The 27,493-nt window shown below is 40.7% G+C and overlaps 1 protein-coding gene, 1 long non-coding RNA gene and 1 pseudogene across 3 annotated transcripts; 1 reads left to right on the top strand and 2 right to left on the bottom strand.

Moving 5' to 3' along the window:
* Positions 1 to 6,417: 6,417 nt before the first annotated feature.
* On the top strand, positions 6,418 to 7,529 carry LOC148703323 (uncharacterized). The gene is made up of 2 exons (XR_015986897.1): positions 6,418 to 7,239; positions 7,347 to 7,529. It is a non-coding gene; the product is annotated as an uncharacterized LOC148703323 (long non-coding RNA).
* A 6,274-nt stretch (positions 7,530 to 13,803) lies between these two features.
* LOC103708669 (phenylalanine ammonia-lyase pseudogene) lies at positions 13,804 to 16,529 on the bottom strand (annotated as a pseudogene). Its single transcript, XR_015986896.2, has one exon. The product of XR_015986896.2 is annotated as a phenylalanine ammonia-lyase pseudogene (transcript).
* Positions 16,530 to 23,095: 6,566 nt separating this feature from the next.
* On the bottom strand, positions 23,096 to 25,771 carry LOC103708643 (phenylalanine ammonia-lyase 2-like). The gene has a single exon (XM_008793667.6). It carries the CDS (start codon positions 25,644 to 25,646, stop codon positions 23,373 to 23,375), a length of 2,274 nt encoding a protein of 757 aa, XP_008791889.1. The 5' UTR covers positions 25,647 to 25,771; the 3' UTR covers positions 23,096 to 23,372.
* Between the last annotated feature and the right edge of the window lie 1,722 nt (positions 25,772 to 27,493).

The raw sequence follows: 27,493 nt of genomic DNA, 5'->3' as shown, positions 1-27,493 counted from the left end.
TTCTTATCTTTGTCTAATTTGCTAAGTGCGAATCATTTCGACGCGTACTGTGTGTTGTTGAACATCATATTCTGGATGGTGTATCAATTTACCTAAAAATATTATTGACTTGCTAGATGATTAATTTATTTGGTATATATCATATGACCATGTAGTGTATATCGGTAAAAAATACATTCTAAAAATAAGAAAAAAAAGATGCCACACTTTTTTTTTTAAATCGCAGAACTAATAAGAGAAATCTTTTACTTTTAGATTTCTTTTTTAAAATGGGTAGAGAAAATATGATAAAATATAAAGTCTGTCCTATATTTCTTTCTCTAGTGCCTGCCCCACATTATTTTTGTTCATTGAGCAAAACACGGATGACATTTAGGGGGAGCGCATATATATATATATATATATATATATATATATATATATATATACACATATATATATATATATATACACATATATATATATATATATATATACATATATATATATATATATATATATATATATATATATATATATATATACACACACACACATATATATATATAGAGAGAGAGAGAGAGATTGTAAAAATTAATATGCTCAATGACGCGTTCGCAAAGCTGCTCTTTCAAGTGCAGGAGAATCGCACAAGTAGTAAAACTCGAAAGTCCGAAGTCGAATCCTTAGGGAACGGTATATGTATTATTAGCGTAATTTTAGATGTAATTTCAGATGGTTTTCAGAATTAAAAATAAAGAATAATATGTAAATAAACAAAGTTCAATGAAATAAAGATAGTTAGAGATCTGGAATCCCCCTTGATGATATTATTTTTAATAATTAAATTCTGCGATTCTTGATTAAGGATTAATCAGATAGAATAGTTCTAATCATGGAGTATATAATTTGGAAACATGAATTCAATATCTAAGTATTTATTGTGCTGATTACGTCTACGACAAATCAAACATCAAAACAATTCATGCAATAATAAATATAAACCATAAAAGATCTATCTAATAAATAAGTATGCAAGAATCAAGAACATATTAATATATGTAAATCAAAGAGATCAATCGTTCAGAATTTACTTGAAAGAAAGCAATACATCAAAGGTTCCTCCATCACCCTTCACCTAAGAAATCAGCCCCCCTTTAAAAATATTAGCCTCCCTCTCTCTTTTTCTTTTCTTTTCGAAAAACAGAGAATGCTTTGTTTCTTTCTTTATTTTGAATGGCCGAGGCTCTGTTTTTTTCAAATGAGAGATCACCCCTCCATTCCAGCCAAGAGAGAGATATCCTCTCATCGCATGCGGTGGAGACGGTCGGATGAGATGAATCCCGGAAGAAGAGGATGGATGCGGATGGCTGGAGATGCGTGGGATTGACGCTTGGGATGAGATGCGGATCTAGAAGATGCCCGGCTGGGAGCTGATCACGATCGCTTGCATTGCAAGAGGCTGTTGGGGTGTGCTGTGAACGTGGAAGCTTTGGATCGGTTGGAACATGAGGGAGCTGAACCGGAAGATCGAGACGTGGACTCGGAAGATGACGCGATCCAACGCGTGAGAGCTGGAACGTGGACAGCTGGGACGCTCTGGGACGCGGACGTGGACGCGGAAGCTTGGATGCAGACGGATGGAGCTTGTACGCTCGGGCTCGCGGGAGAATGCTGGGATTCAGATGATTGAAGGAATCTGCCACGGGATCTTTGGCATGTGTCGCGGGAAGGAGCTAACAACGGAAGATTGCATGCAGGAGAAGGAATTGCTGAAGAACGGGATGCTGGGACGATCACGAATACAGAAGACGCACAGATGGGGAGGGAATCCGAAAGCAGGGGACTCCGGAGATTCCTGATTATGTGGCCCGATTGAGAGGGATCGGGATCTCTTCCACGCGGGCGGACGCGTGGGATTGGACGTAGACGGCTGGTTGCGATCTTCTTCAAATGGACGCACGGGATGGGACGAGAAGGAAACTGGAAACACTGTTGATTTCTTTCTTTATTTTGAATTCCAATGCACTCTAGGGACTGTGACGTGTAGACACATGTTGCTCGGGTGCAAGTGTGCTTGACCAGGTTCAATTCTGCTCCAGTGTAATTAGGCTTGAAGTCATGAATCATCCCAATCTGTACCAAATGCGCATTTAAACTCTGATTTACGATAATCTGTGCCAAATAAAAATCAGCAACTTTATTGTTATCTGTTGACAATAATACTAATTCAAGTAGTATGTAGATCGCACTTTTATACTTTCATCTCAATTATCACTAAAATTAATTATATGATATTTAATAAATATTAATAACATCAATATTAATGTACGATATGCATCAAAAGAAAACTTGACCATTGAAATCTTTTATTATTATAATTTATATTAAAAAAAAAAGATAAAGGGTAACCATGCATTAGAGCCGGTATTAATAAGAATTTTTTTTTACGGAGGATCTTGTGCAAAGTCCTCCATTTGCAATAATTAGAAAATAAGATGATTTTATTAATGTTGACATTAGTGACAACCGTGTGTACGTAGAGACTTAGAATTCTCAATTTATCATGTGAACTTTATGCCAGAAAATGACTGCAAATAGTCGCTGCTAGGAGGTTGATCGTAATTTCCATATTTAGAAGTCAAAAATCGTGGAACGGGACGAGCGTGCCGAATATCCCTTGTGGACTGAATGGAGGACGAGGGTGTCTTTGAAACGGAGAAAACCGTGGGATAAGTTGGTGTTGTTTGTGACATAGACGACCTAGATCGAATGAAATGCTAGAATCTTTGGCTCGATTTGGCACCTGTAGTGGAAGTAATCAATCTGGGCTTTGGTTCCAGCTAAATCGAAAACAAGTACATGGAAGTCAAGGGAAGCTCATGGTTTTTGTTCGTGCTGGGACTGGGACTTCTTTTTTGGAGGAGAGTTTTTCCTACCTGGTTTTGTTCGCTTGATGTTTCATGTGTGAGGATCCGTGCGGGCGTGTGTTTAGTCCCACATCGGCTATTCGCTGGATAGATCTTGAATACTTATACAGGATCAAGAAACCCAAACAATACCTTCTGGTTAGCCATTTTGGATGAGATCCTGGGTTGTTATAAATGGTATTAGAGCGGATCCGGCCCATAACTTATGTGGACTATGGGACACTGCAGCACGGATCTAGTGGAGTTGACCACGGACCGATCGTGGTGTTTGTGATTAGATTTGAATGAATTTGAACCCTTAGCATGACGAGGACGTCAGGGCTTGAACGAAGGGAGTATGTGAGGACCCATGCGGGCATGTGTTTAGTCCCACATCGGTTATTCGCTGGGTAGATCTTAGGTACTTATACAGGATTAAGAAACCCAAACAATACCTTCTAGCTAGCCATTTTGGGTGAGATCCTGGGTTGTTACATCATGTAACAATCTGATAGTCTTGGCTGGATCTTTCAGTCATTGGATTTGCATGCATGGATCTCCCCTCCCATTTTATTAAAAAACTACATAAAACAAGTACGTCAGGATCCATCCACACATAGGCAGTGACATATGAATCTGGTGCCATATGCATGCTAGTCTGATAGTCCTGGCCGTATCTTTAATTCATTCATTGACTTAATTTTATAAAAAAAAAATTAAAAAAACAAGTATGCCAGGATCCATCCACATAGGCAGTGAGGTATGAATGGATTTGCATGGATCTCCCCTTCCATTTTATAAAAAAAAAAAAACGTTAAAAAAAAACAAGTATGCCAGGATCCATCCACACAGGCAATGATGCATGAATGGTGCCTCATGCGTACCAGTCTGATAGTCTTGGATGTATCTTTCTTTTCTTTTTTTTTCTTTTTTGGTATAGCGCTGTGTCTTTTATTCATTGGCTTGATTTGCATGGATGTCCCCTTCCGTTTTATTAAGGAAAAAAACAAAGAAAAGAAGTATGCCAAAATCCATTCACGTAGGCAATGATGCATGAATCTGGTGCCATGTGCATGACCTTTTGTCATTTGTCACAATTGAATCGCTCACAATTCTACTTATAATATAAAATAATACCAATTAATTAAAACACACGCTTAAGTTGCGGTAACTCATGTCTTGTGAGAATTCTTAGCAGCCAAGACTCGATGGAAGATGCTTTCATCCAGACCATGCATGCTAAGCTTTGTTGTCCTTTTTATGGATATGCTCTGCGTATTGGCTATCAATCCATTCTCGTCATACTCCTTTTCTACTTATTGTTGGGTTTTGACCCACATGACCACAACGTGGTCAGTTACAGAATGAATCCCGTAACTGACTCCTAGAGAAGTGGAAACTCCCTTAATCCTTGATGGAAGGATAAGGCTTATGGGTCTCACTCTCTGCCTCTTGATCGACATAGAACCAGCCATCGTGGGTGTCATTAACATAGGGCCAAGAGGGAGATACGACAAAGAACTTGATCATTCATCAGATTGCTTATGAATCCAGATATGCTTCCTTTCATTATTGGTTCATGATCCTCTTTATAGATGTTCCTACATGTGGTATCAGAGCCTGGTTCATCCTAGAACCAGATCACAGTGAAAGGATAGATCACAGTGGACAAGGCAATGGTCGTTTTGGCACCATAGAGGCGATCTCATCATCGCCATCTTGACCGGCCATCACTGGGACGCCGGGATATTGCGCCGAGAGCCGACCATTGCATTGTCCCTGGATGGGTTTTTGATGATTCCAAGTAATCCAAATGCCGGATCGGGCCGGATTCATGGATTTGAGAAACAACCCAAAAGGGGAAGAATGACCCTGCTGACGCCGGATCTGGCCGGCATATGCCGCCGTGAGCCATCAGAGGATCCGGCGTAGCCGCCAGCCATGGTCTCCCTCCCACTCTTAAAAAAAAAAAAGGGAAAACTTACCGGATGATCGCCGTCGGTCGGCGTATTCCTGCGGGTGACGCCGTCGGGCGGCGTTTCGTCCGGCGTCGGGCCCATCCCGGTGGCGCCGTCGGGCGACACTTCGTCCGGCGGCATGATCGCCGCCTGCTGCTCCAAAGGGCCGACGGGCTGGGTTCGGCGGAACCCCAGCCCGCCGGCGTTGCGCCTGCTGGCGTGCGACCGCCGGTGGGCTCGCTATCGGGCGGCGAGTCCACCGGAGGGAGGCGGCGCGCTCGCCGCCCCGGAGACCGGAGGCTGGCGGGCTGGGTTCGGCGGAACCCTAGCCCGCCGCTAAAAGAGGAGGAAGACGGGTCGGGATCGACCCGTCTTCAGTTCTTTTTTTTAAAAAAAAATATTAATTTATTCATAACGGGTCCGGGTTTTGAGTTTTGACCCGAACCCGTAATTGGTAACCCGTCTGCATTTAAAAAAGGGCATAACGGGCATAACAGGCATAACGGGTTCGGGTTTTTGGGTTCGATCCGAAACCCGAGTTCGTTTAGCCAATAAAAAAAAAAGAAAATTTTTGGTTAAGCCCCTCTGCATAGTTTATTTGTGCTAACAGTCCTTCTAGGGCTGTTAGAAGGACGAATTATTTTCATTTCAGTCCCTGTTAAATGTTAAACTTATGCATACAGTCCTTCCAGGGCTGTTAAAGAAAGAAAATGTTTCTGTTAAATCCCTGTAAAATATTTTATTTATAGTGAAGTCCTTAGAGGGCATTTAAAAGATGAAATTGTTTCTGTTAAGCCCCTGTGAAACATTTTATTTATGCTGACATCCTTCTAGGGCTATAAGAAACAAAATATTTTGATTTAGTCCCTGTAAAGCATATCATTTATGCAAGGTCCTCAAAATATGTTAATGTAGTCCCTGTAGAATATATTATTTATGCAGAGGTCCTTGTAGGGTAATGTGATAAAAATTTTTTGTCATTTATTTTACATTTTAGTATACTTGATAGCATGATATGACACATGTACTGATTATGTAGATTAGTAAAATATTAAATACATGTTTTATTTTAATTTGTCATATTATGAATTGTCAATTATGTGCAATGTCATTATTTAATTTGATGTCTATATTATGTAATGGTTTGGTAGTTACCAAAGTAACCCAACTAGAATGTTTAATAGACACTAAGTTATCAAATACTCTAATCCCGGGTATTAAGATAATGACTTTGCAAATTATGACTTACAGTTTTTCAATCATGAGATATTATGGATTGGCCCAAAGGTGCACCACTTTCAAATAATTGATTTGCTGAGTTAGGATAATTAATGAGTATCCTTGATTTAATAGGTATTGGATGCTCAAAGGCAACAGACCTATTTGAATTTTGGACCTATATCATTAATTATTCCTAGGTGAATTGGGAATCACCATAATAGTAATTTAGTGTTTCATAATTACTACCCAAAGGTGTATTATGGTAATACTGTTTATGTTATTCATCATTATTGCTAACTCAAAGTGTTAATGTTGTAAGCATTTTCTTATTGTTAATTTTCTTATTGCAGTATCTATTCCTGTTTCGCTTCATTCGCAAGCTTCATCTGTTACGATCTTTAATGGAACTAATTTCTCAGAGTGGAATGAACAAGTCCAGTTTCACCTAGGTGTTTTGGATCTTGATTTAGCACTCCGATCTGAGAAACCGGCTGACATTACTGATTTGAGCAGCTCGAAAGAAAGGTCTTTTTATAAGACTTGGGAAAGATCGAACAGATTGAGCATTATGTTTATGCGGATGAGTATAGCGAACAATATCAAGTCAACGCTTCCTGAATGTGACAGTGCTCAAGCATTATTGAAAACTGTGGAAGAACGTTTCCGATCTGCTGATAAGTCTCTGGCTGGGACATTAATGGCTAAACTTACCACCATGAAATTTGATGGTACTTGTGGGATGCATGAGCATATCCTTGAAATGACAAATATAGCTGCTAAGCTGAAGGCTCTTGGGATGGATGTGAATGAATCTTTTTTAGTTCAATTTATTTTGAACTCCTTGCGTCCTTAATTTGGATCATTTCAAATTCACTATAACACTATTAAGGATAAGTGGAATGTGAATGAATTGACCAGTATGCTTGTTCAAGAGGAGACAAGACTTAAGCAACAAGGATATCATTCTGTCAATCTTGTAAGTCATGGAGCCAAGAAGAAATGGAAGAAGCCAAGAAAGGGCATGAAGAGTGGACCATCCAAGGGTAAAGAGCCTCATCATGATACCGAGGTTCATAAGAAGAAACAAAACAAAGATAGATGCCATTTTTGCAAGAAATTGGGACACTATCAGAAGGACTGCCATAAAGGCAAGGCATGGTTTGAAAAGAAAGGTAAGCCTTTGGCTTATGTATGTTTTGAATCAAACCTTACTGAAGTTCTTTCTAATACTTGGTGGTTTGACTCAGGTTCTAATGTTCATGTTTCAAATACGATGCAGGGATTCCTTACAACCCAGATGCAAGATCCAAATGAGAGTTTTATCGTTTTGGGGAATGGGGTTAGAGTTCCTGTAACAGCTATTGGAACCTATCGTTTGCTTTTAAATACTGGTTGTCATTTAGATTTGCTTCAGACTCTTTATGTTCCTTCTATTTCTAGAAATTTAATTTCTGTTTCTAAACTTGATGTTGAAGGATATTTCTTTAAAATTGGGAATGGTAGTTTGCGTCTTTTCAAAGACAATGTCTTCCTTGGTACTGGTGTTTTGTGTGATGGCTTATATAAAGTAAATCTTGATAATCATTTTTGCTGAAACTCTTATGACCTTGCATCGTAATATTGGAATTAAACGAAACATGATAAATGAAAGATCTTCTAACTTGTGGCATAAAAGATTGGGTCATATATCCAAAGAAAGATTAGAGAGATTAGTAAAGGATGGGATTTTGTCAAACTTAGACTTTACTGATCTCGGTATGTGTGTAGACTGCATTAAGGGAAAGCAAACCAAACACACAAAGAAAGTTGCCACAAGAAGTGAAGAACTTCTTGAAATTATCCATACAGACATTTGTGGGCCTTTTGACTCCCCATCATTTGGTGGAGAGAAGTATTTTATCACCTTTATTGATGATTTTTCACGTTATGGTTATGTCTATTTGTTGCATGAAAAATCTCAGGCAGTGGATGTCCTAGAGGTATACATTACTGAGGTTGAAAGACAATTAGATAGAAAGGTGAAAATTGTCAGGTCTGATAGAGGTGGTGAATATTATGGTAGGTATGATGAAACAGGACAACACCCTGGCCCATTTGCTAAACTCTTAGAAAAGCATGGCATACGTGCTCAATACACTATGCCGGGAACGCCACAGCAGAATGGAGTAGCTGAAAGGCGTAATCGTACACTTATGAATATGGTTAGGAGTATGTTAAGTAATTTTCCGTTACCCATATCGTTGTGGATGGAAGCCCTTAAGACCGCTGTATACATATTAAACCGGATTCCTAGTAAGGCAGTTCCAAAAACTCCTTTTGAGTTATGGACGGAAAAGAAACCGAGTTTAAGATACCTGCATGTTTGGGGTTGTCCAGCGGAGGCCAGAATTTATAATCCACATGAAAAGAAATTGGATTTTAGAACGATTAGTGGATACTTTATAGGTTATCCCGAAAAATCCAAAGGGTATAGGATTTACTGTCCTAACCATAGTACGAGAATTATAGAGACCGGTAATGTCAAATTCATTGAGAATGGTGAAACCAGTGGGAGTGATAAACCACAAAATATGAAAATTCAAGAAGTTAGGGTGCAAGTCCCTTTACCCATGACTTCTAAGAAAATTGTTGTTCCTCCAATTGTCACACAGTTTAATAACAATGAACAACAAATTAATGATCAAACACTCCATAATGAAGTTATCACCACTGAACAAGTTGTAGAAGAACCACAAGGGATGACATTAAGGAGATCTCAAAGAGAAAGGAGATCTGCCATTCCAAATGATTATATGGTTTATCTACAAGAATTTGATTTTGATATAGGGACAAGAAAAGATCCGGTTTCTTTTAAACAAGCCATAGAAAGTGTTGATTCTACTAAATGGATTGATGCCATGAAAGATGAGTTGAAATCAATGGATCAGAATGAAGTCTGGGATGTTGTTGATTTGCCCGAAGGTTGTAAAACAGTTGGGTGTAAGTGGGTCTTTAAGACCAAGCTCGACTCAAAGGGTAATGTTGAACGACATAAAGCCAGACTGGTGGCCAAAGGTTTCACTCAGAAAGGAGGCATTGATTATAAAGAGACCTTTTCTCCTGTATCTAAAAAGGACTCATTTAGAATCATTATGGCTTTGGTTGCACATTATGATTTAGAGTTGCACCAAATGGATGTAAAAACTGCTTTTCTGAATGGGAGTTTAGATGAAGAAGTCTATATGGACCAGCCCGAAGGTTTCCCATTAAAAGGAAAAGAACACATGGTTTGCAAATTAAAGAAGTCAATATATGGTCTTAAACAAGCTTCCCGACAATGGTATCGCAAGTCCAATGATACCATCATTTCCTTCGGTTTTAAGGAAAACACTGTTGATCGGTGTATATACCTGAAGGTCAGTGGGAGCAAGTTTATCTTTTTGGTCCTATATGTTGATAACATATTGCTTGCCAGTAGTGATCTTGGCTTATTGTATGAAACTAAGGTTTTTCTCTCAAAAAATTTTGAAATGAAAGATATGAATGAGGCAACCTACGTGATAGGCATTGAAATATTTCGTGATCGATCACGTGGATTGTTAGGGTTATCTCAAAAGGCATATATAGACAGAGTTCTAGAGAGATTTGGTATGGAGAACTGTTCAGCCAGTGTTGTTCCAATTCAGAAAGGGGATAAATTTAGTCTCATGCAATGCCCACAGAATGAATTGGAACGTAAGCAGATGGAAAATATACCTTATGCTTCTGCAGTTGGTAGCTTGATGTACGCTCAGACCTGTACCAGACCGGACATCAGTTTTGCAGTTGGAATGCTAGGAAGATACCAAAGTAATCCAGGGATGGATCACTGGAAAGCTGCAAAGAAGGTGATGAGATACTTGCAAGGAACAAAGAATTACATGCTTACATATAGAAAGTCAGATAGCTTGAGGTGATTGGCTATTCGGATTCAGACTTTGCTGGATGTGTGGATAGTAGAAAGTCAACGTTTGGCTATTTGTTCCTATTAGCTGGAGGAGCAATCTCATGGAAAAGTGCCAAACAGACAAGCACTGCTTCGTCCACCATGGAAGCAGAATTTGTGGCATGCTTTGAGGCCACGGTTCATAGTTTGTGGCTGCGTAACTTCATCTCGGGACTTGGGATTGTCGACTCTATTGCCAGGCCGCTGAGAATCTTTTGTGACAATACTGCAGCCGTCCATTTCTCCAAAAACGACAAATATTCTAATGGTGCCAAGCACATCGAACTTAAATATTTTGTTGTCAAGGAGGAAGTTCAGAAACAAAATGTGTCTATAGAAAATATGAGGACAGAGCTCATGATTGCAGATCCTTTGACAAAAGGTTTACAACCGAAGACTTTTAAAGAGCATGTTGAAAGAATGGGTCTTAGTTGTAATCCATGATATTAATTGAGGATTGTATTATGTTTATTTCTTTGACACTTAGATATAATTGATTATGTTTCTGTTTTTCCTGTTCTTCAAATATATGTACATGTATGGGTTTGAATGTATGATTACAAGAATTGTCTCTGACAAAGACATAATGTTTGACCATTAAAGATACTTCTCATTTATGGACTGTAGTTAAATAATTTGCTAGTATTGTAGTACTTGGAAGGAACTATGTCATTATGTTGATGTGGAACCGCCTTGACTCACATTAGTAAGTTGTTTAATTATGGTATTATGATGACCCAAGTGACTATGGATTAGAATGATGCGCGCCTAATGTTTATATCATTCTAACTAAAGTATGGTCATATGGGCCAAGTGGGAGAATGTTGGGTTTTGACCCACATGACCACAACGTAGTCAGTTACAGAATGAATCCCGTAACTGACTCCTAGAGAAGTGGAAACTCCCTTAATCCTTGATGGAAGGATAAGGCTTATGGGTCTCACCCTCTACCTCTTGATCGACATAGAACCAGCCATCGTGGGTGTCATTAACGTAGGGCCAAGAGGGAGATACGAAAAAGGACTTGATCATTCATCAGATTGCTTATGGATCCAGGTATGCTTCCTTTCATTATTGGTTCATGATCCTCTTTATAGATGTTCCTACACTTATCCCTATTGGTGCTCTTTCAGATCCGTCCAGATGCATCATGGGGCACGCTGGTAGATTTCTGTCTAGGTACAGTAGAGAAGAGTGGTGACAAGTTAGATGGCATGGGTCAATACGTGCGGGCATGCCAACGACGTCTGATCAGCTAGAAAGTAATCAAAGGGATGATAGAAAGTAGTATGGTTCCAAATGCCTTGATTCTTAAGATACTTTTGCCACTATATATCATATCACCGTTCAATGGATAAGGAGTGTCACGCTAGATTATAGTAGAGAGATATAACGCCGGGCTATGATAAGGGTGTAACACTATGCTATATATATATAGTATTACACCCTTATCAATACAATCGACCTTATAGTCATACTTGCATAATTGTATTAGCTGATGCTAATAAAATAGCATGATTTTTTAACTTTGTATTTTCTTGTATGCCTCTTTCAATGTAAACTTCCTATTAATGGCTTGGGCATCAACAGTCTTCATTGTTCAGCCTACACTTTGGCATATCAGGCTAATGATCTTCAATACTAGTCAGAAGAGTCAGATCGAGTCTTTCGATGTAGGGTTGATTGATATTTGCTAAAAAGTATAATTTCTGGAGAAGCCCGCGAACCAACATCCAAAGTTCTCCACAAAGAGTGAAAAAAAATTGAAAAAATTATGAAGGGCCTATAAAATAGAATCCATCATGGTGAAGCACTATTGTCTGTATTGGCCTTTTGGCCAAAACTTTTGTGAAATTCTTAGCTAGATCATATATAATATTATTATTTATTCTACTTTCAGACCAAATTCATTATTTCTTCAATCTTCGAACAACTTTTACGTAAGCATTAAGACCCACATTTTCTATAATCTGTATGAGAGTCTTTAATTATACATAATGTTAGGCCAAATCGTTCCTCGCATTGTCATGTTGCCTGCTAGCACATGAAATATGTATCATTTAGAAAAACTCTAGAAGCACATTTTGAGAAGGTTGCTCTCCGGTCCTCATGATGCTTATGGCTGGTTTTACAAAGCCGTGTTATTTTTATCCTTCACTCCTAAGCAAATGATCATGAACTGATGTCAATAAGGATTTGCCAACTTCTTTAGTGTTCCTCTGTAACTGACACGATCGCCAATCTCAAATTTTGACTAGGTATTGACCGAAATATTCCTTGATAATCCGGTCTTTTCAATCTTAGCTTAACTTATACTAACTGGTTCTTTTACTTTGGCCTAAGATATTATTTTGTATTTGGGATTATTCTTGAGACCGCGTTAGCTAGTCACCTCAGTTTATCTCTATATATTGCGCATGTGGTTGATCATAACCAAGTTCTAAGCTTTTGGTCTACTTTTAATCGTGCTCTCCTCCTACGGTCTATACTTATACACTTTGTGAAATTTATCATAGTTGAAAACTCTTTAGTCTAGCTAGGGTCATGTGATTCTCACCTATTATGATTTCATCAAATTGATCCATATGGTACTTGCTCTAGACTACTAGATAAATTGTTGAGATAAGGTGTTAACAATCCCAAAGATCAGAAAAGAAAAATTAGGCCTTCAACTTCATGCTCTGCATGTTGTAGACATCTCTATTGAGAATCGGCATCAATGGCTTTGAAGATCCTACCAATTTGACATGAATACGATGTTATTACGATGGCTTAGGATCAAATTCCCCTAAAAATATATCAAATAAACCTGTTACTATACATATGACTCAAGCATAATAAAAATAATAAAGAATAATAAACAGAGAGTCCACGTTAGTAGACGACATGATAAAGAGCGAGCCTTCACGTTGTTGAGGGTGAAGGAGAAAGTAATTGAAAATATTTTACACTCTCGCTATTAGCACCATAGTACAGCACTTTTAAGAAAAATAAATGGCTTATCTAAAACTATTTACAGATTCCAAATCAGTCACAAACTTGGTTCAAGTAGAACGAGGACACAAGCACTAAGCAATGCACCAAATCAAAAAAGATAGCCATAAGCTTCCAGTCAGCTATAAACAACTCAAACTAAACTGAATGCTGGAACTACTTCATATCAAATTGCTCCTAAAAAGTAGATAATGATGAGAGTAGAAATTAGACTTTAACTCGATCACTGTAAAGAAACTGACAAACGAGAAAGAAAAAGATTCGGAAACAGGGGAAGCTGAGGAGAACGCCTCAACCTTTTTTTATTTCTTAATGAATACTTTCTTACATGATATGATCTATATATAATGGTATATTAACTGAATAACTAATTAACAGAAAATCTAAGAATCAACTGAAAGTAGTTTGCTTCAGTTGTTCTGTACGTTCTGTTTTGCAGTTGAAGTTCTGAAGTTCAGCATGTAGTTCTGTTTGCTTCAGTTGTGATTCACAATAATCACAGCTCATACTGGAGCCTCGTTTGGTTCACGGGAAAATAAGGGGGAAAAATGTGGTCAACGGAAAAGTAATGAGATGCCTCTTGTTTGGTTGGAGTTTTCAAAAAAGAGAGATAGAAAAGTTGTATTCCCATTGGAATATGATTCCCATATTTCATGGAAAAGTCTTTTCCATGAGAAATATGGGAAAGTTACTTTCTCATGAGGCAGAAATCGCTCCATTTTTATTTTTTCCCAAAAAGACCCTTCAGAAAAGTGGATGGTCAACCAAACATAAGCACTTTAAAAATTTGTCACTTTCCAATTATTAACTAAACATGCTAAAAGTATTTTCCTAGGCATTCTCTTCTTAGGAATCTGCTTTCCAGAAATTATATTCCTATAAGGAAAAATGCTTTCCGCGAACCAAACGAGCCCTAGGGGATTTATTGGACACGAATACTTGTTTAAAAAAAAAAAAAAAAAAATCTAACACTGGAATGTACTCCACGCGACAACATATATACCACCAATGAACGGTGTTCGGCGACTACTTCAACTGCTGGAGCTTCTCCTGCGATGCAAATCCACTCCAACCCTGGATGCACTCCACGACTACTTCTCCGACTCTCCTCTCCTTCATCGCCTCATACACCTTCTCTATATACTCCCCCGGGCTCACCTTCTTCTCTCCTGTTAATAACTCCGTCCCCACCTCCTCCCTCACAAACTTATACACGGGATAAGTCCTGCACTTGTTTATACTACTCCCAGTGACAAAATCACCCTTTCCAAATCTCTCCCTCGCCCTTCCCACCTCCTCCCTCAATCTCTCCTTCGCCTCTTCTTGAAACTCTGGTATCCTCTTAAACACCAGTCTCCCCTCCTCATTCCCCTCTAACGCCTTGTCCACTAAAACTTCCCTTAGCTGTTGCATCAAAGCATACTTCGCATTACCCGGGTCATCAATGTAACAATACACCGGCAGCCTCTCCACCACTTGAATCAAATCCTTCTCCCAAGACCTCGCCTTTGATAAGCTTCCATCCTCGGCCGGATTCAGTACCTTCCTTGCAGCCTGTACCACAGACTGCCTCACTACTTCTCTTAGATTCTCTTCCAACTGCCTCAAATCTATGGCCTGGCATAGAGCTACCATGTAAGTAGCCATCATCAGCCTCAGTACCTCAACAGCTTCGGCACTCTTTCTAGCTGCAATCAGACCCAAAGAGTTGACATCCTGGTTGTTCTGCTCCGCGCTCTGGACGTGGGTCGTGACGGGATTAGCCAAATACTGTAGCTCGGAACAGTAGGCAGCCATCGCGATCTCCGCCCCCTTGAGCCCATAGTCAAGACTCGGGTCCGCGCCGGCGCTTAGGTTCGACGGCAGCCCGTTGTTGTAATAGTCGCAGACGAGCTCAGAGAACTGGGCGAAGATGAGCTTCCCGATCGCTGCCAGCGCCATGCGGAGGCTATCCATGGAGACATCGATGGGGGTGCCCTGGAAGTTGCCCCCCCGGAGGAAGACGCCGCGGGAGACATCGATCAAGGGGTTATCGTCGACCGAGTTGATCTCCCGCTCGATCGAGTGCGTCGCCATTCGAATCAATTCGATCAGCGGCCCCAGCCACTGCGGCGACGTCCGGAGAGCGTAGCGGTCTTGTTTTGGTTTTGTCGGTGCCTCTCTTTCGCGCCGGAGCTCGGTCTCCTTAATGTAGTCGCTGTTGTCCAGGAGGTACTTCATGATGGCCGCCGACTCGATCTGGCCCGGGTGGTGCTTCAGCTCGTGGGTCAGCGGGTCGGCGAATTCCGGCTTCCCTTGCACTGCCTCGCAGAACATGGCTGACAAGATTACCGAAAGTATGGCCAAAATATTGGCGTCGTAGCACGCTGCCGCTGCCGCCGCTGACCCCAATGCGGTGCCGTTGACGAGCGCGATCCCCTCCCTGGAATGGAGCTCGAACGGCCGGTCGATCCCCACTCGCTTTAGCGCTTCCATGGATGTGATCTCCTCGCCTTCCAGGGTGGTCACCAGTGCATTGTGCCGCCCGATTAGTACGCCGGCGATGTAGGATAAGGGAAGAAGTTCGCAAATGGAACCCCGCAGAGGAATCTTGGGGATAAGGTTGTGATTCATGAGTTTGGTCATGGCCTCGAGGAGCTCCCACCGGACGCCGGAGTAGCCCTGCATGAGGGTGTTGGTCCGGACAAGCATCGCAGCCTTGGTGTAGCTCGAGGGGAAGGGGTCGGTGCCGATGACGCCAGCGTTCAGGAACCGGATGAGCTCCGCCTGGAGGTCTGCAGTCTTGTTGGTGCCGCGGTGGGACGAGGCACCGAAGCCGGCGGCGCTGTTGCTGTGCTCCGCGACCCATGCGGCGCTGCGGTCAACTCGAGCACGGGCGGCGGCCGCGTCAAGTGTAACGGCAACACTGGAGCGGCGGCTGATTGCAGCAACCTGGGCAACCGTCAAGGAAGTAGTGCCCTGGAGGCAGATGGAGGTGAGGTCAGAGAATTGGGTGATCATGCGGCGGACTTCATCGAAGTAGGTGCTGCTGAGGGTCTCTGCAGCCTTCTCCCAGTGGTGAGGATTGGAGACGTAGGTGGACGCCGAGTCGGCGATTGGATGAGGAAGGACGACGCAGCCTTTTGATTCTGAGGGTTGACTAAGAAATGCCATCAGTGTGAAGGAGAGGTGTCGATGAGGTTCTTGGTGTTTGCTTGCAGGGTGGTGCTAGTTGCGGAGGTGCATGGCAAGAGTTTATATAAGCATTTACAAGCAGTTGTAGGTGACACAGTTGGGTCAGCAGCCCATGGGGCCATCTACTCGCATCGTTGCCTCTGATACGAGGGAAAAAATTTCAATGGTTGGTGCTCCACTCGCTATGGCAGTCAATAAGGGTGAGTGCGCCAACCTGATCTGACCCTCACCTACGGCTCCTGCATGCATTGCATCAGCTCAGAATTGACACCCATAATGCCGAATTTAGCAGGAAGTAGAATCGGAGTTTGCAGCAAGTTATGATCAAGTTATGATTTTGAGGATTTACGTTATGAAAAAGGATGATCATATTTGGATTGCAAATCCTGCATGAGGAGAAAGGATAATGATTCATAAGTAGTCTCATTATTGAAGGGTGATGGTCGACAAAACTACTTCTATTTCACATAAACTAATGGTTTCTTGTTTGGATGTTGTTTAAGTCATGGCAATCTATGATGCCCACCCTCACAAACCCAGGAGGGGTAGTTGTAACTTACCAGTCTTACATGGAAGATCCAGGGTCTTGAAAGGCTCAAGAGGATTTGTACATGATGACTTCTCGGTCTATTCTTGCTTTGGGAATGGGTTGCTCATCACCGCATGGAGAATAGAGGTTGGTGAGGTCCTTGGACTTTTGAACTTGTCCTTCTTCGTGTGAGAAAATGCATCTAGACAAAGAAGGTGATGAAATGGGTTGGTGGAATTAAAGTTGCTGTATCCTTATTCTCCTTTTCAATCTATTATTAAATGAACAACGCATTGCACTTGTTGGACCATTCATTCTTTAAGGTAATGATGACTTTTCAATGTAATTCTTTTTTATTTTTGGGTGGAACCAATTTGTTTCACAAAGTCCTTTTGAAAAAGTAAAACCAATACCAAACCTGCGAGTTGACACAGGACAAATTATGGCACGAGGTAGAAATTGTTAATACCTAATCAAATAGAAAACTTGTTGCAGAAGTAGAGAGTTTCAACTGCATGATTCTTCCTAAGCTACCATATCCATACTGTGAGGCATTAGATATAATTATCACGTAAGAGATGCGAGAATCTTCTTTTGGATATTGTTGTCCTATATAAAGTTATGCCTTGCGAGTTTTGAAGCTTTAGGATGGTGTTCTTGAGTCTTTTCCTTGTGGATGTTTTGAGAACAACTTAGAAGATAATGTTTATCGGTGATGCAAAAGCGTGAATAGGAAACATCCCAGTTTCCAGTTGATGGTGGATGGGATGGTGATTTCGGCCTACATTGTCATGTTCAATGTGCACTGAAGTGGTTTAAGTTAGATTATAGAAGGTTAAGCCCCTTTCTTTCTTTTGAAAAAAATAGAATAAGCCCATATAACTAGAGAAATAGCTTTATTACTTATTAGTTGTGGCACATCCTCATCCAAAAAAATCAAGCTAGAAGATGTTATTTGAATTTCTTGATTCTATATAAATACCTAAGATCTATCCATTTCATAGGCCAATATTAGACTAAACATATGCCTATACGGCTTTTACAAACTTTTCATATTTAAGTCTTGGCGTCCTTGTCAGACTGAGAATCCAAATCCATTCAAATCCAATCATAAGAATAATAACCAGCCATAGATCAACCAAATCGGCCTAAGCTACAATAGTATCCCTTAGTCCACATATATCATGGATGGATCCGCTCTGATACCATTTATCACAACTCAGAATCTCATCCAAAAAGCCTAGCCGGAAGATATTATTTGGATTCTTTGGTCCTATATAAGCACTAAGAATCTATTCATTGTATAGTTGATGTAGAACTAAACACGCGTCCGCACGGATTTTCACAAGACGAATGGGGATTTGCACTTTGCCTTATTGTGGAATGTAACGTGAGCCAGATAGCCCGTTGAGAGTTCCACCGACTATGTATGTATGGAGCCCAACATCAACATGATGAGAGGGATATGAACCAAGTCGTCATGGGTCTCATTCATGTTCTTCAATATATTGTCGGAACAACCCAATGCTACTTTATTAAGCTGTGATTAGAGATTGAAGCATCTTCTTCTTGTTTTTTTCATGCCGAAGAACAAGCATATTCTCTTTTAATAATATTAGGCTTTCCTTTTTCTAAGAAATCTAGTGTCCCGATAGAACATAATTTAGAATTTCTATAAATCATTATAAAGAATATAATAAAATATTAGAAAAATAGAACTCAATTTCTTTATAGTAGAATTGTGCTTCAGCAAAAGGCCCAGTGAACTCAACTGTAGTTAAAGGCGCTGACCATTTGAAATGTTTGCAACATTTGGATCAAGATTTGATCCAACCCGACCCAAAGCATCACTCAACCTGATATTGTTAAAGACCCGATCCGAGTGGAAGTCGGGTTGGCCAGATCCCAACCAACCCAACCAATCTCCCATTGATTTGAGAGAGCATCAAAGAAGTTCGCAGAGAATAATGAGAGAGAGGTATGGTAGGATCTAATAAAAGCTCTTTGAATCTAACCAAATTGACTCCTTTCTTCAATTCCTCTGGGTCGACAAGGATAGAACTCAGAGAACATGGTCATCAAATGGTGAGAAAATGGGTGGCCTAATCACAGAGGGGTAGTATGTAATAGCCCAACTGCTCTAGGCTAATGGGTCGGCCTGAACAGGCCAGGCCCATGGGCGGTAATTGTGGTTGAGCGATCATGGTTCGTGGAGGGGTGGAAAAGAAGACTCCAACCTCCCTAATCGCGTTGGAACCCTAGAGTTTTAGGGTGATCCAAAGACCGCCAAGAGATGGGATTTCCATCTATTTGAGGCTTTTTTTTCTCCTCCTTTGAGTTCCATCGATGAATAACCGAGATTTCTCTCTTCCTCTTTTTCTCTCTCTTGGTGTCTTCTCTCTATAGTTGACCCAGGTAAGCAGGAGCTCGGGAGACGTCGTAATGTACCCCTGGTGGACGCTGGTAGGCAGTCTAAGTTACTAGTCTACTGTATGTTTTTTTTCTGATATTATGCACCCCAGCTAGTAGATCGTGAAGTGGGTCTATAATTACTATTTAGTCAATCTTTGATAGAGGTAAGGATCCTTATACTTAGTTACCATTATAAATATATACATATTATTGATTTGTACCATTGGATTTGCATTGTAAGTTTTATATTAATAAATTTGGTCTGGCATGTGATGGTATGATTTATATAATTTTCAGTACAAATATACTTGTATGGATATCATATGTATCAGTAATTTAAAGCATGATTATATGAACAATAATACTTTTAATTTGAGAAAAATGCATGATAAAGTGGAAATTGATTCGGCAAGAGTAACATATAAATTAGAAGGATAAGATATGGTTTGAACTAATCTTGTTAGTGCAAAGCTGAAAAAATATTACTATAAAATCTAAAAATTAAGTTAGTAAAAAATAGATGACATGACATAAGAAACTGTTGCTGAGCAATTGGTTAAATTTAAGATATATATATATATATATATATATATATATATATATATATATATATATATATTCATCTTTGGTAAGGTGATAATGAGAGTTATGTGCACGTTATTTGTATGAACTTTCCAAGTATTGATATGGTATTTATTTTATCTGGTATTGTTCATTTGATTATTTCTTATGATGTAGCAATTCAGGATTCTTACTGGGCTGGAAAAGCTCATATCTTTATAATTTTTTAGTCACAGGAGGCATAGTTTGGAATTAGAGGGACGAGAAGTTTGTGCAGCAGGCAGTTAATTAGCTTGTTATCTCTTTTATTTTGCGGATACTGATAGACATTTGAAACTTTTTTAATTGAACTAGTTGATTATTTAATATTAGTTGTTTTATTGGATTAATTTGATTATTATTGGTTTTGTGTGGATATTATTCATCTTAGGCCTTACATAACCTCTAGGGCTTCACTTTAAGGATTATTTGATCGTGTCACATGTTTGATTTAGGTGACAGGTTTGGGGTGTGACATAGTAACTGAAGGAGTGGGAGGCGGATGTGCGAATGGGAGAACCAATGGCAACAGAGGTTGTCATCGGAGAAGATGGTTGGGAGGAGATGAGATGGATTGTATTTTTGGATGAATTTAGATTTAGACTGCATGATAAAAGATTAAAAATTATTGCTTCTAAAAGGAATGAAAATAATCAGTTGCTTCAGGTATACGACCCATCAATTTCCCACAAAAAAACTAATTTCTTATTGGTATTATCAAGTGGTATTACATAAGTGATAGCACTAAGACTAGATTTCTTTCTGCAGCAGTCCATGCTGTTGCTACAATCATTTTACTCTTGTTTATACCCAAAGGTCCAGATTGTGCATATTACCAAAATAGATATCAAGCTGTTTTTGAGTTATATTGAGTTCAATCATTTTCTTCCAGGTTTGATCCTTTTGATCTTTATCTCAAGGTGAAAAAATTACAAAGCCAACGAATATGATTGTAAATATTCCAAAAATGTAGTGAAGCCAAAACCATGAGTTTGCAGCTCTACATTTGGAAGCTTTATTTTCATAACCATGCTTAGTTGGCTTAATAATAACCAGTACATATTTGCAGGTGGCATTTCTTCATCTTTTTTTTTTTTTGTACCTTTGTTTACTTGTATAATTAATCGTGAATATAATCATGGTTGATGAGTTTACCAAAATATTGATGTTCAAAGTTTCTTTACCAAATATTTGCCTTTCACAAATGTTTCCATGACTAGGATATAAATTTTATGCTTGTTTAAACAAAAGTTGACTCTGTCCACTTGCATGCTAGTCTTATATATGTAAATTTATAATATTCAAAAGCTTGCATGCAGGCCTGCTTGGCAATAGTGGTGAAATTATAATCTTATTTATAGAGTTTCGTTTGAACAAGTGATACATTTTTCTTTTTTTTTTTGGATCATGACCAAGTGATACAATAATGATGTGGCTTATAAAAAATAAATTTGGTTGGTCAATGGTGGCTCACTGCCAATTTAAAATAAGCTGATATTCTTGGCTTGCACTCTTAGCTTTATCTATAAACATTATTATTTTATTATCAACTTCCAACTATTAAAACAGAAAAAGGTGCTAGCTCATCAAGTTGATAAAACCTAGGATAGTTGAACTGAGAAAAAAAATATCAGGCTTTGGCAGTATGAATATTGGGAAAAAAAATATCATTCATTATGTAACTCAAACACTTCTATAACAAAATAAATAAATAAAAGGGATAAGACTCATTTATCAGCATTAGTATTCCAAATTAACCATCAGCACATTCGACAAGCGAGTTTAATAACTAGCTTTGAGGGAAAGAGAGTGTAAACTTATGCAACTAAAATTTAAACAATTTTTAAATCATCGAATCTAGGAAGTATAATAAAGAAGTTGAATTATATTGTACCAAAGAAAAGGGAAGTTAATTTGTATGCCCGTGAAGGATAAAGGTATCAGTCGACACATACTGGTGTACCAAAAAAAAAACACAGGAGATGGACCATGATTTATATTTTAATTATAAAAAATTTAAATCTTTTTTAAATCTTGTTTTAAGAATATCCCGATCCCTCTCTATGTCTATATATATATATATAATCAAATATGTGTACTTGCTTCCTTATGTATTTCCTTCCTTTTTCCTTAATTTGATTTCCTTTCTTTTGGGAAAACTGAAAATTGATCCTTTAGTTAACTTAGTAATTAATTTTTATAATTAATTATTTTGATTAAAAATAGTTTAATTTTGATAATTCTAGTTAGCATGGCTACGATTAGAACTGTCATCACACATAATTAGGCCTGTTTTACACTTTAAACATGCTAATCTATGTACTAGAAAGCCACACATCTTATGAGATAGAAAACTGGGTTGCAAAGACCATCAATATTAAAGATTAGAAACAATTATCTAGTTAGCAATCTTCAACATAGATTTCTCGTTCGCCAACCCACATAAGTTGTACAGATCATCCCTTTACCACTCAATAGACAATATTTACATGTCCCTGAACAACTTAAAAATTGAAGCAAAATATTTAATCTTAATCTCTTGCTAATTCAAATTTGCATTTAAAATTTGATATATTATATAGCTTGTCGCGTATATATTAGTTTGGTTGATTGCTCCAAAAATTTAAACTAATAATTAAGAGATATTGATAATGATAAGATATTATTTTTCAATGGATAATGACATTATAATATATAACACATCATCTTTGAAATATAGGTACATCGAAAGCTCCCGGTAATTTTTGAATAGTCTACTACCTCTTCAATAAGATGAGAGCCTTAAACCTTCAAACAATTCACCAGACTAGCTCTACTGCTATAGAGTTTAGAACCTTTACGGTGCATGTGCAATATCTTAAAAGATTGTACAACTCTTGAAACCCACCACATCATTCTATTATTGAGATGAATCAAACATGGTGCATTGCACTGGATGCAAAACATGGTAATGCCAAATAGCCATCCATCTCCGTGATAAGATCCCATGATGGCTATTAGGAGTTATACAAGTCTCTGTGTACAAAACATGCATCATAGAGGATCCCGAGTCACTAGTCGATAATACTTCTTAAGTGATATAATAAAAAGAAGAATTTTTTTGCATAGATATCCTCATAAATATTGAGATTTGCATAAATATCCTTCTAAAATTGATATTTGTATATATACTCTTACAAAATACTTGTTTTGTCTGTATATTCTTTATTTTTTTTATTTTTTTATATGTGCCCATGCGCTCAATAAATCGCCACGCGTGCATGTAAAAGCTTCCAGGGACTCCATTTTTAACATGAAGTCTCCATGAGTTCTATGCATCATAGTTCAATACAAACGAAGTAAAGCAGCCAACAAGTTAAGAAGCTAAAGCAATTTGAATTATAGCCTTTGATTCAATGGAGAGTTGTGCACGTAAATTATGCGTCTGCCATTGAACCAAACACCAACTTGTTATGTGAAAATTCATATATCATAAATGCGAAGTTCGGACATCAACAAAATTTAAGCCAATCCAAGGCTAGTTATAAATTAAAGAAACAAAAATAAAAAGAGGCAAGCTGAATCCTGTTTTTTAATTGAAAACACTGTAACACACCAATTCTCCCTGTAGGCAGTAGGCTGTCCCCCCTCTTTCAGAGGTTCCAGTACCCCCTCCCACTGGTCGCCGACGGCGAGCGTCCCTGCTCGAACCAGCCCCAATACTCCGGCTTCTTGTGCACCGGCGACGACACCTCCGGCCTCGGCGTGAACGGCCCCGCCGATCCCCTCCACCCTTCCACACACCCGATCACCACACTCCCCACCTTCCCCTCCCCCATTGCCTGGTAAACCTTCTCAATATACTCCCCTGGGCTTGCCTTCTTCTCCCCTGTTAACAACTCCGTGCCGAGCTCCTCTCTCGCAAGCTTATACACCGGATAAGTCCTGCACTTCTTTATCCTGTTCTCCACCATGAAATCCCCATTCCCAAACCTCTCCCTCGCCTTCCCCACGTCCTCCCTCAACCTCTGCCTCAACTCCTCCTGAAACTCCGGTATCCTCTTGAACATCACCATCCCCGCATCACTCCCCTCCAGCGCATTCTCCACCAACACCTCCCTCAGTTGCAGCATCAGAGCATACGCCGGGTTCCCGGGATCATCAATGTAAGAGAACACCGGCTGCTTCTCCACCACCCGGATCAAATCCTTCTCGCAGAACCTCGTCTCCAATAAACTCCCGTCCTCGGCCACGAAGAGAGCTTTCCTCGCAGCTTGCATCACCGAGTGCTTCACCACCTCTTTCAAGTTCTCTTCCAACTGCCTCAAATCTATGGCCTGGCAGAGAGCTACCATATAAGTGGCCATCATCAGCTTCAAGATCTCGACAGCTTCCGCGCTCTTTCGCGCTGAAATGAGACCCAAGGAGTTCACGTCCTGGTTGTGCTGCTCGGCGCTCTGGACGTGGGTCGTGACCGGGTTAGCCAAGTACTGGAGCTCGGAGCAGTAGGCCGCCATGGCGATCTCCGCCCCCTTGAGCCCATAGTCGAGACTCGGGTCCTCGCCGGCGCTCAGGTTGGAGGGCAGCCCGTCGTTGTAGTAGTCACAGACGAGCTCGGAGAACTGAGCAAAGACGAGCTTCCCGATTGCCGCCAGCGCGATACGGAGGTTATCCATGGAGACGCCGATGGGCGTCCCCTGGAAGTTGCCGCCGTGGAGGGCGATGTCGCGGGCGACGTCGATCAAGGGGTTGTCGTTGACGGAGTTGATCTCCCGCTCGATCGCGTGGGTCGCCATTCGAATTACTTCGATCTGCGGCCCGAGCCACTGGGGTGAGGTCCGGAGAGCGTAGCGGTCTTGCTTCGGCTTCGTTAATGGTTCCCTCTCGTGCCGGAGCTTGGCCTCCTTCATGTAGTCGCTGCCGTCCAGGAGGTACTCCATGATGGCCGCCGACTCGATCTGGCCAGGGTGGTGCTTCAGCTCGTGGGTTAGCGGGTCGGTGAATTCCGGCTTCCCTTGCATTGCCTCGCAGAACATGGCCGACAAGATTACCGAGAGTAGGGACAAAATGTTGGCGTCGTAGCACACCGTCGCCGCCACCGCCGCCCCCACGGCGGTGCCGTTGACGAGAGCAAGCCCCTCCTTCGCCTGGAGATCGAATGGTCGATCGATGCCGACACGCTTCAGTGCTTCGGTGGCTGCGATCTCGACGCCTTCAGGGGTGACGACACGTGAGTTGTGCCGCCCGGTGAGTACGCCGGCGATGTAGGATAAGGGAACGAGATCACCGGAGGCGGTGATGGTGCCTCGGAGCGGGAGCCTGGGGATGAGATTGTGGTTCATGAGCTTGGCGATGGCTTCCAGGAGCTCCCACCGGATGCCGGAGTAGCCCTGCATGAGGGTGTTGGTACGGACGAGCATCGCTGCCTTGGCGTAGCTCGACGGGAGGGACTCGGCGCCGATGACGCCGGCGTTGAGGAACCGGATGAGCTCAGTCTGGAGGTCCGCGGTCTTTTTGGTGCGGCGGTGTGACGTGGCGCCGAAGCCGGTGGTTACGCCGTAAGTGTCGGTGCCACGGTCGACATTTTCAGCAACCCAGGCGGCGCTGCGGTCGACGCGGGAACGCGCGGCTGCTGCGTCGAGCTCGACGGAGACCGTGGCGCGGCGGGCAATCGCGGCGACCGCGGCGACTGTGAGGGTGGTGCCTTCCATCTTGACGAAGGAGAGGGAGGAGAATTGGGAGATCATCCGGTGGACCTCGTCGAAGTGGGCGCAGTCGAGGGCCTCGGCGGCCTTTTTCCAGTGAGGTGGATTGGGGACGTAGGAGCTACCGGAGACGGCGATGGGGTTGACGCCGTCGGCCGGGATCGGGAGGGTCGGGGGCTTGAGGGCCCGAATGGAGCGGAAGGAACCGCTGGGGGAGGCCATTGCAGGAAATGGACGGTGCTGATGAGGTCTTTGGTATGTGTTTTGAAGGGTGGTTAATCTAATGGTAATGAGAGGCGGGGCTGGTTTTGAAGCGGAAGGGAGGAGCGCTTATTTATAGGCAGCGGGAGGAGGGAGCGAGGGAAGGAGAGGGAAGCGTTACAGTGCTCCGTTGGTGTAGGTTTCGAGTTCAAAAACAAATAGCTTAACAACTCATGGGTGTAAGATACTAAGATAGGCACCTACAGAGACTAAGTCCGCGGTCAAGTTTGACTGGGTGTGAGAGGATTGGTGGGGAGGGTAGGTGAACTTGAGGGGAGCACTAGGGAGTTGGGGAGTTTGGTGGATTCTTTGGAAAATTTCTTCTCCTCGTGTGCGGAAATGCAAGCAGGCACGGAGATGATGGCAAGGAGTGGGTGAAGATTGCTGCCGTCCTTCTTCTATTTTTTCATTTTATATTAGATATGTTGCGGTCAAGGGTTTGTTATCGACTACCTCAAACGGAGATGATGGCAAGGAGTTGGTGAAGCTTGGTGCCGTCCTTTGTTCATTTTATTTATATATACCTATATAATATTGCCTATAATATGTTACAACTAATTATTTTAAATATTTGATAAAGAGTTGCCATAAATCACATTAGTTGGCTACAATATTGTATTAAATATTGCCTCAATCTTATCATGCCTCCTCAAACGATTGGGAAGGTTCCCCCAAAAGCTTGGCTCGAAAAAATAGAACGTGCTTTGTGAGAATATTAGCATGCTATGTTTGTGTAATGAACAAATAAAATATTAATTTTGGTAGACAAGATCACGAGCAAGTGATAGGAGGTCTTAGTTTGTTTTGTACAAGCATGAAAAATGGGATTGGCAGCAAGCTAAGCGGCAATCATGGACAAAATGATAGGAGGTCACAATATGCTTTATACGAGCATGAAAAATAGAATTGGCAGCAAGCGAAGTGGCACCCAAATTATCTGAATGATATAAAAGATAAGGCTTGATAAACGGAAAACTAATTATATGCAAGACATATGAAATCCGAAGTATATCTCGAGTAGCCACAGAAACTATCATATATTCTGCTTCAATACTTGACCGGACAATGACACCTATTTCTCCGTATCCCATGAGATAAGATTAGTCTCAAGAAAGATGTGATCATAACTCATTGTCGAACGTCTGGTATTGGGACATCTAGTCCAGTTAGCATCAATACATAATATACAAAACTAAGAAAAGAATAACGCAGAAAAATGAATCCAAAATATTTGTGCCATGTTATTCTTGATACTAAAGTACAACCACCATCATTGAACAAGACTTTCTATCTCCACCATTTCTACCAATTAACTGCTTCACATTTCTAGTAAAAATGGCATGCAAGTGTTCCTAAATTGGTCTATCCAACAATCACTATAGAAAAATCAGGCATTGCCAACGCTTTTTAAGGTATATACCGACACAAAAAACGAGGAGCATCTCAATTATTATACATGTTTTGACCTCCAAATTGCGAAGAGGAACTACAGGTATCATGCCTATCATACCATCGGTTATGCTATCCATCATGCTTAAAATCTCATTGCTAATTAATCTTCACGATTATAGAATCACTAACCATCGCTTTGTCGACCTATCATGACTGTCTCGTTATTCACAATTAATCTTATTGTAATGTTTCTTGTGACATGATATTGTTTATTTATTTTTTTTACCAAAAATATGAGATGACCTTCAATTCTTTTCTGAACCAAAACATGTTAATGGTTATCTAATTACTAAAAACCATAATTGCAGATTAATCCAATCTCTATTTCTTCTTATTTCAGAAAACCTCTTGAACCA

The sequence above is a fragment of the Phoenix dactylifera genome, chromosome 5 (assembly GCF_051530095.1).
Source record: "Phoenix dactylifera cultivar Ajwa chromosome 5, Ajwa_hap1_PhDact_Kaust_v1.1, whole genome shotgun sequence".
NCBI classification, from domain to species: Eukaryota; Viridiplantae; Streptophyta; class Magnoliopsida; order Arecales; family Arecaceae; genus Phoenix; species Phoenix dactylifera.
The sequence above is the reverse complement of the archived record's forward strand: the minus strand, read 5'-3'. Positions and strand labels throughout refer to the sequence as shown.

Bases quoted from the DNA above. Each gene is read 5' to 3' on its own strand.
- LOC103708643 (XM_008793667.6), bottom strand. From the start codon at position 25,646: ATGGCCTCCCCCAGCGGTTCCTTCCGCTCCATTCGGGCCCTCAAGCCC.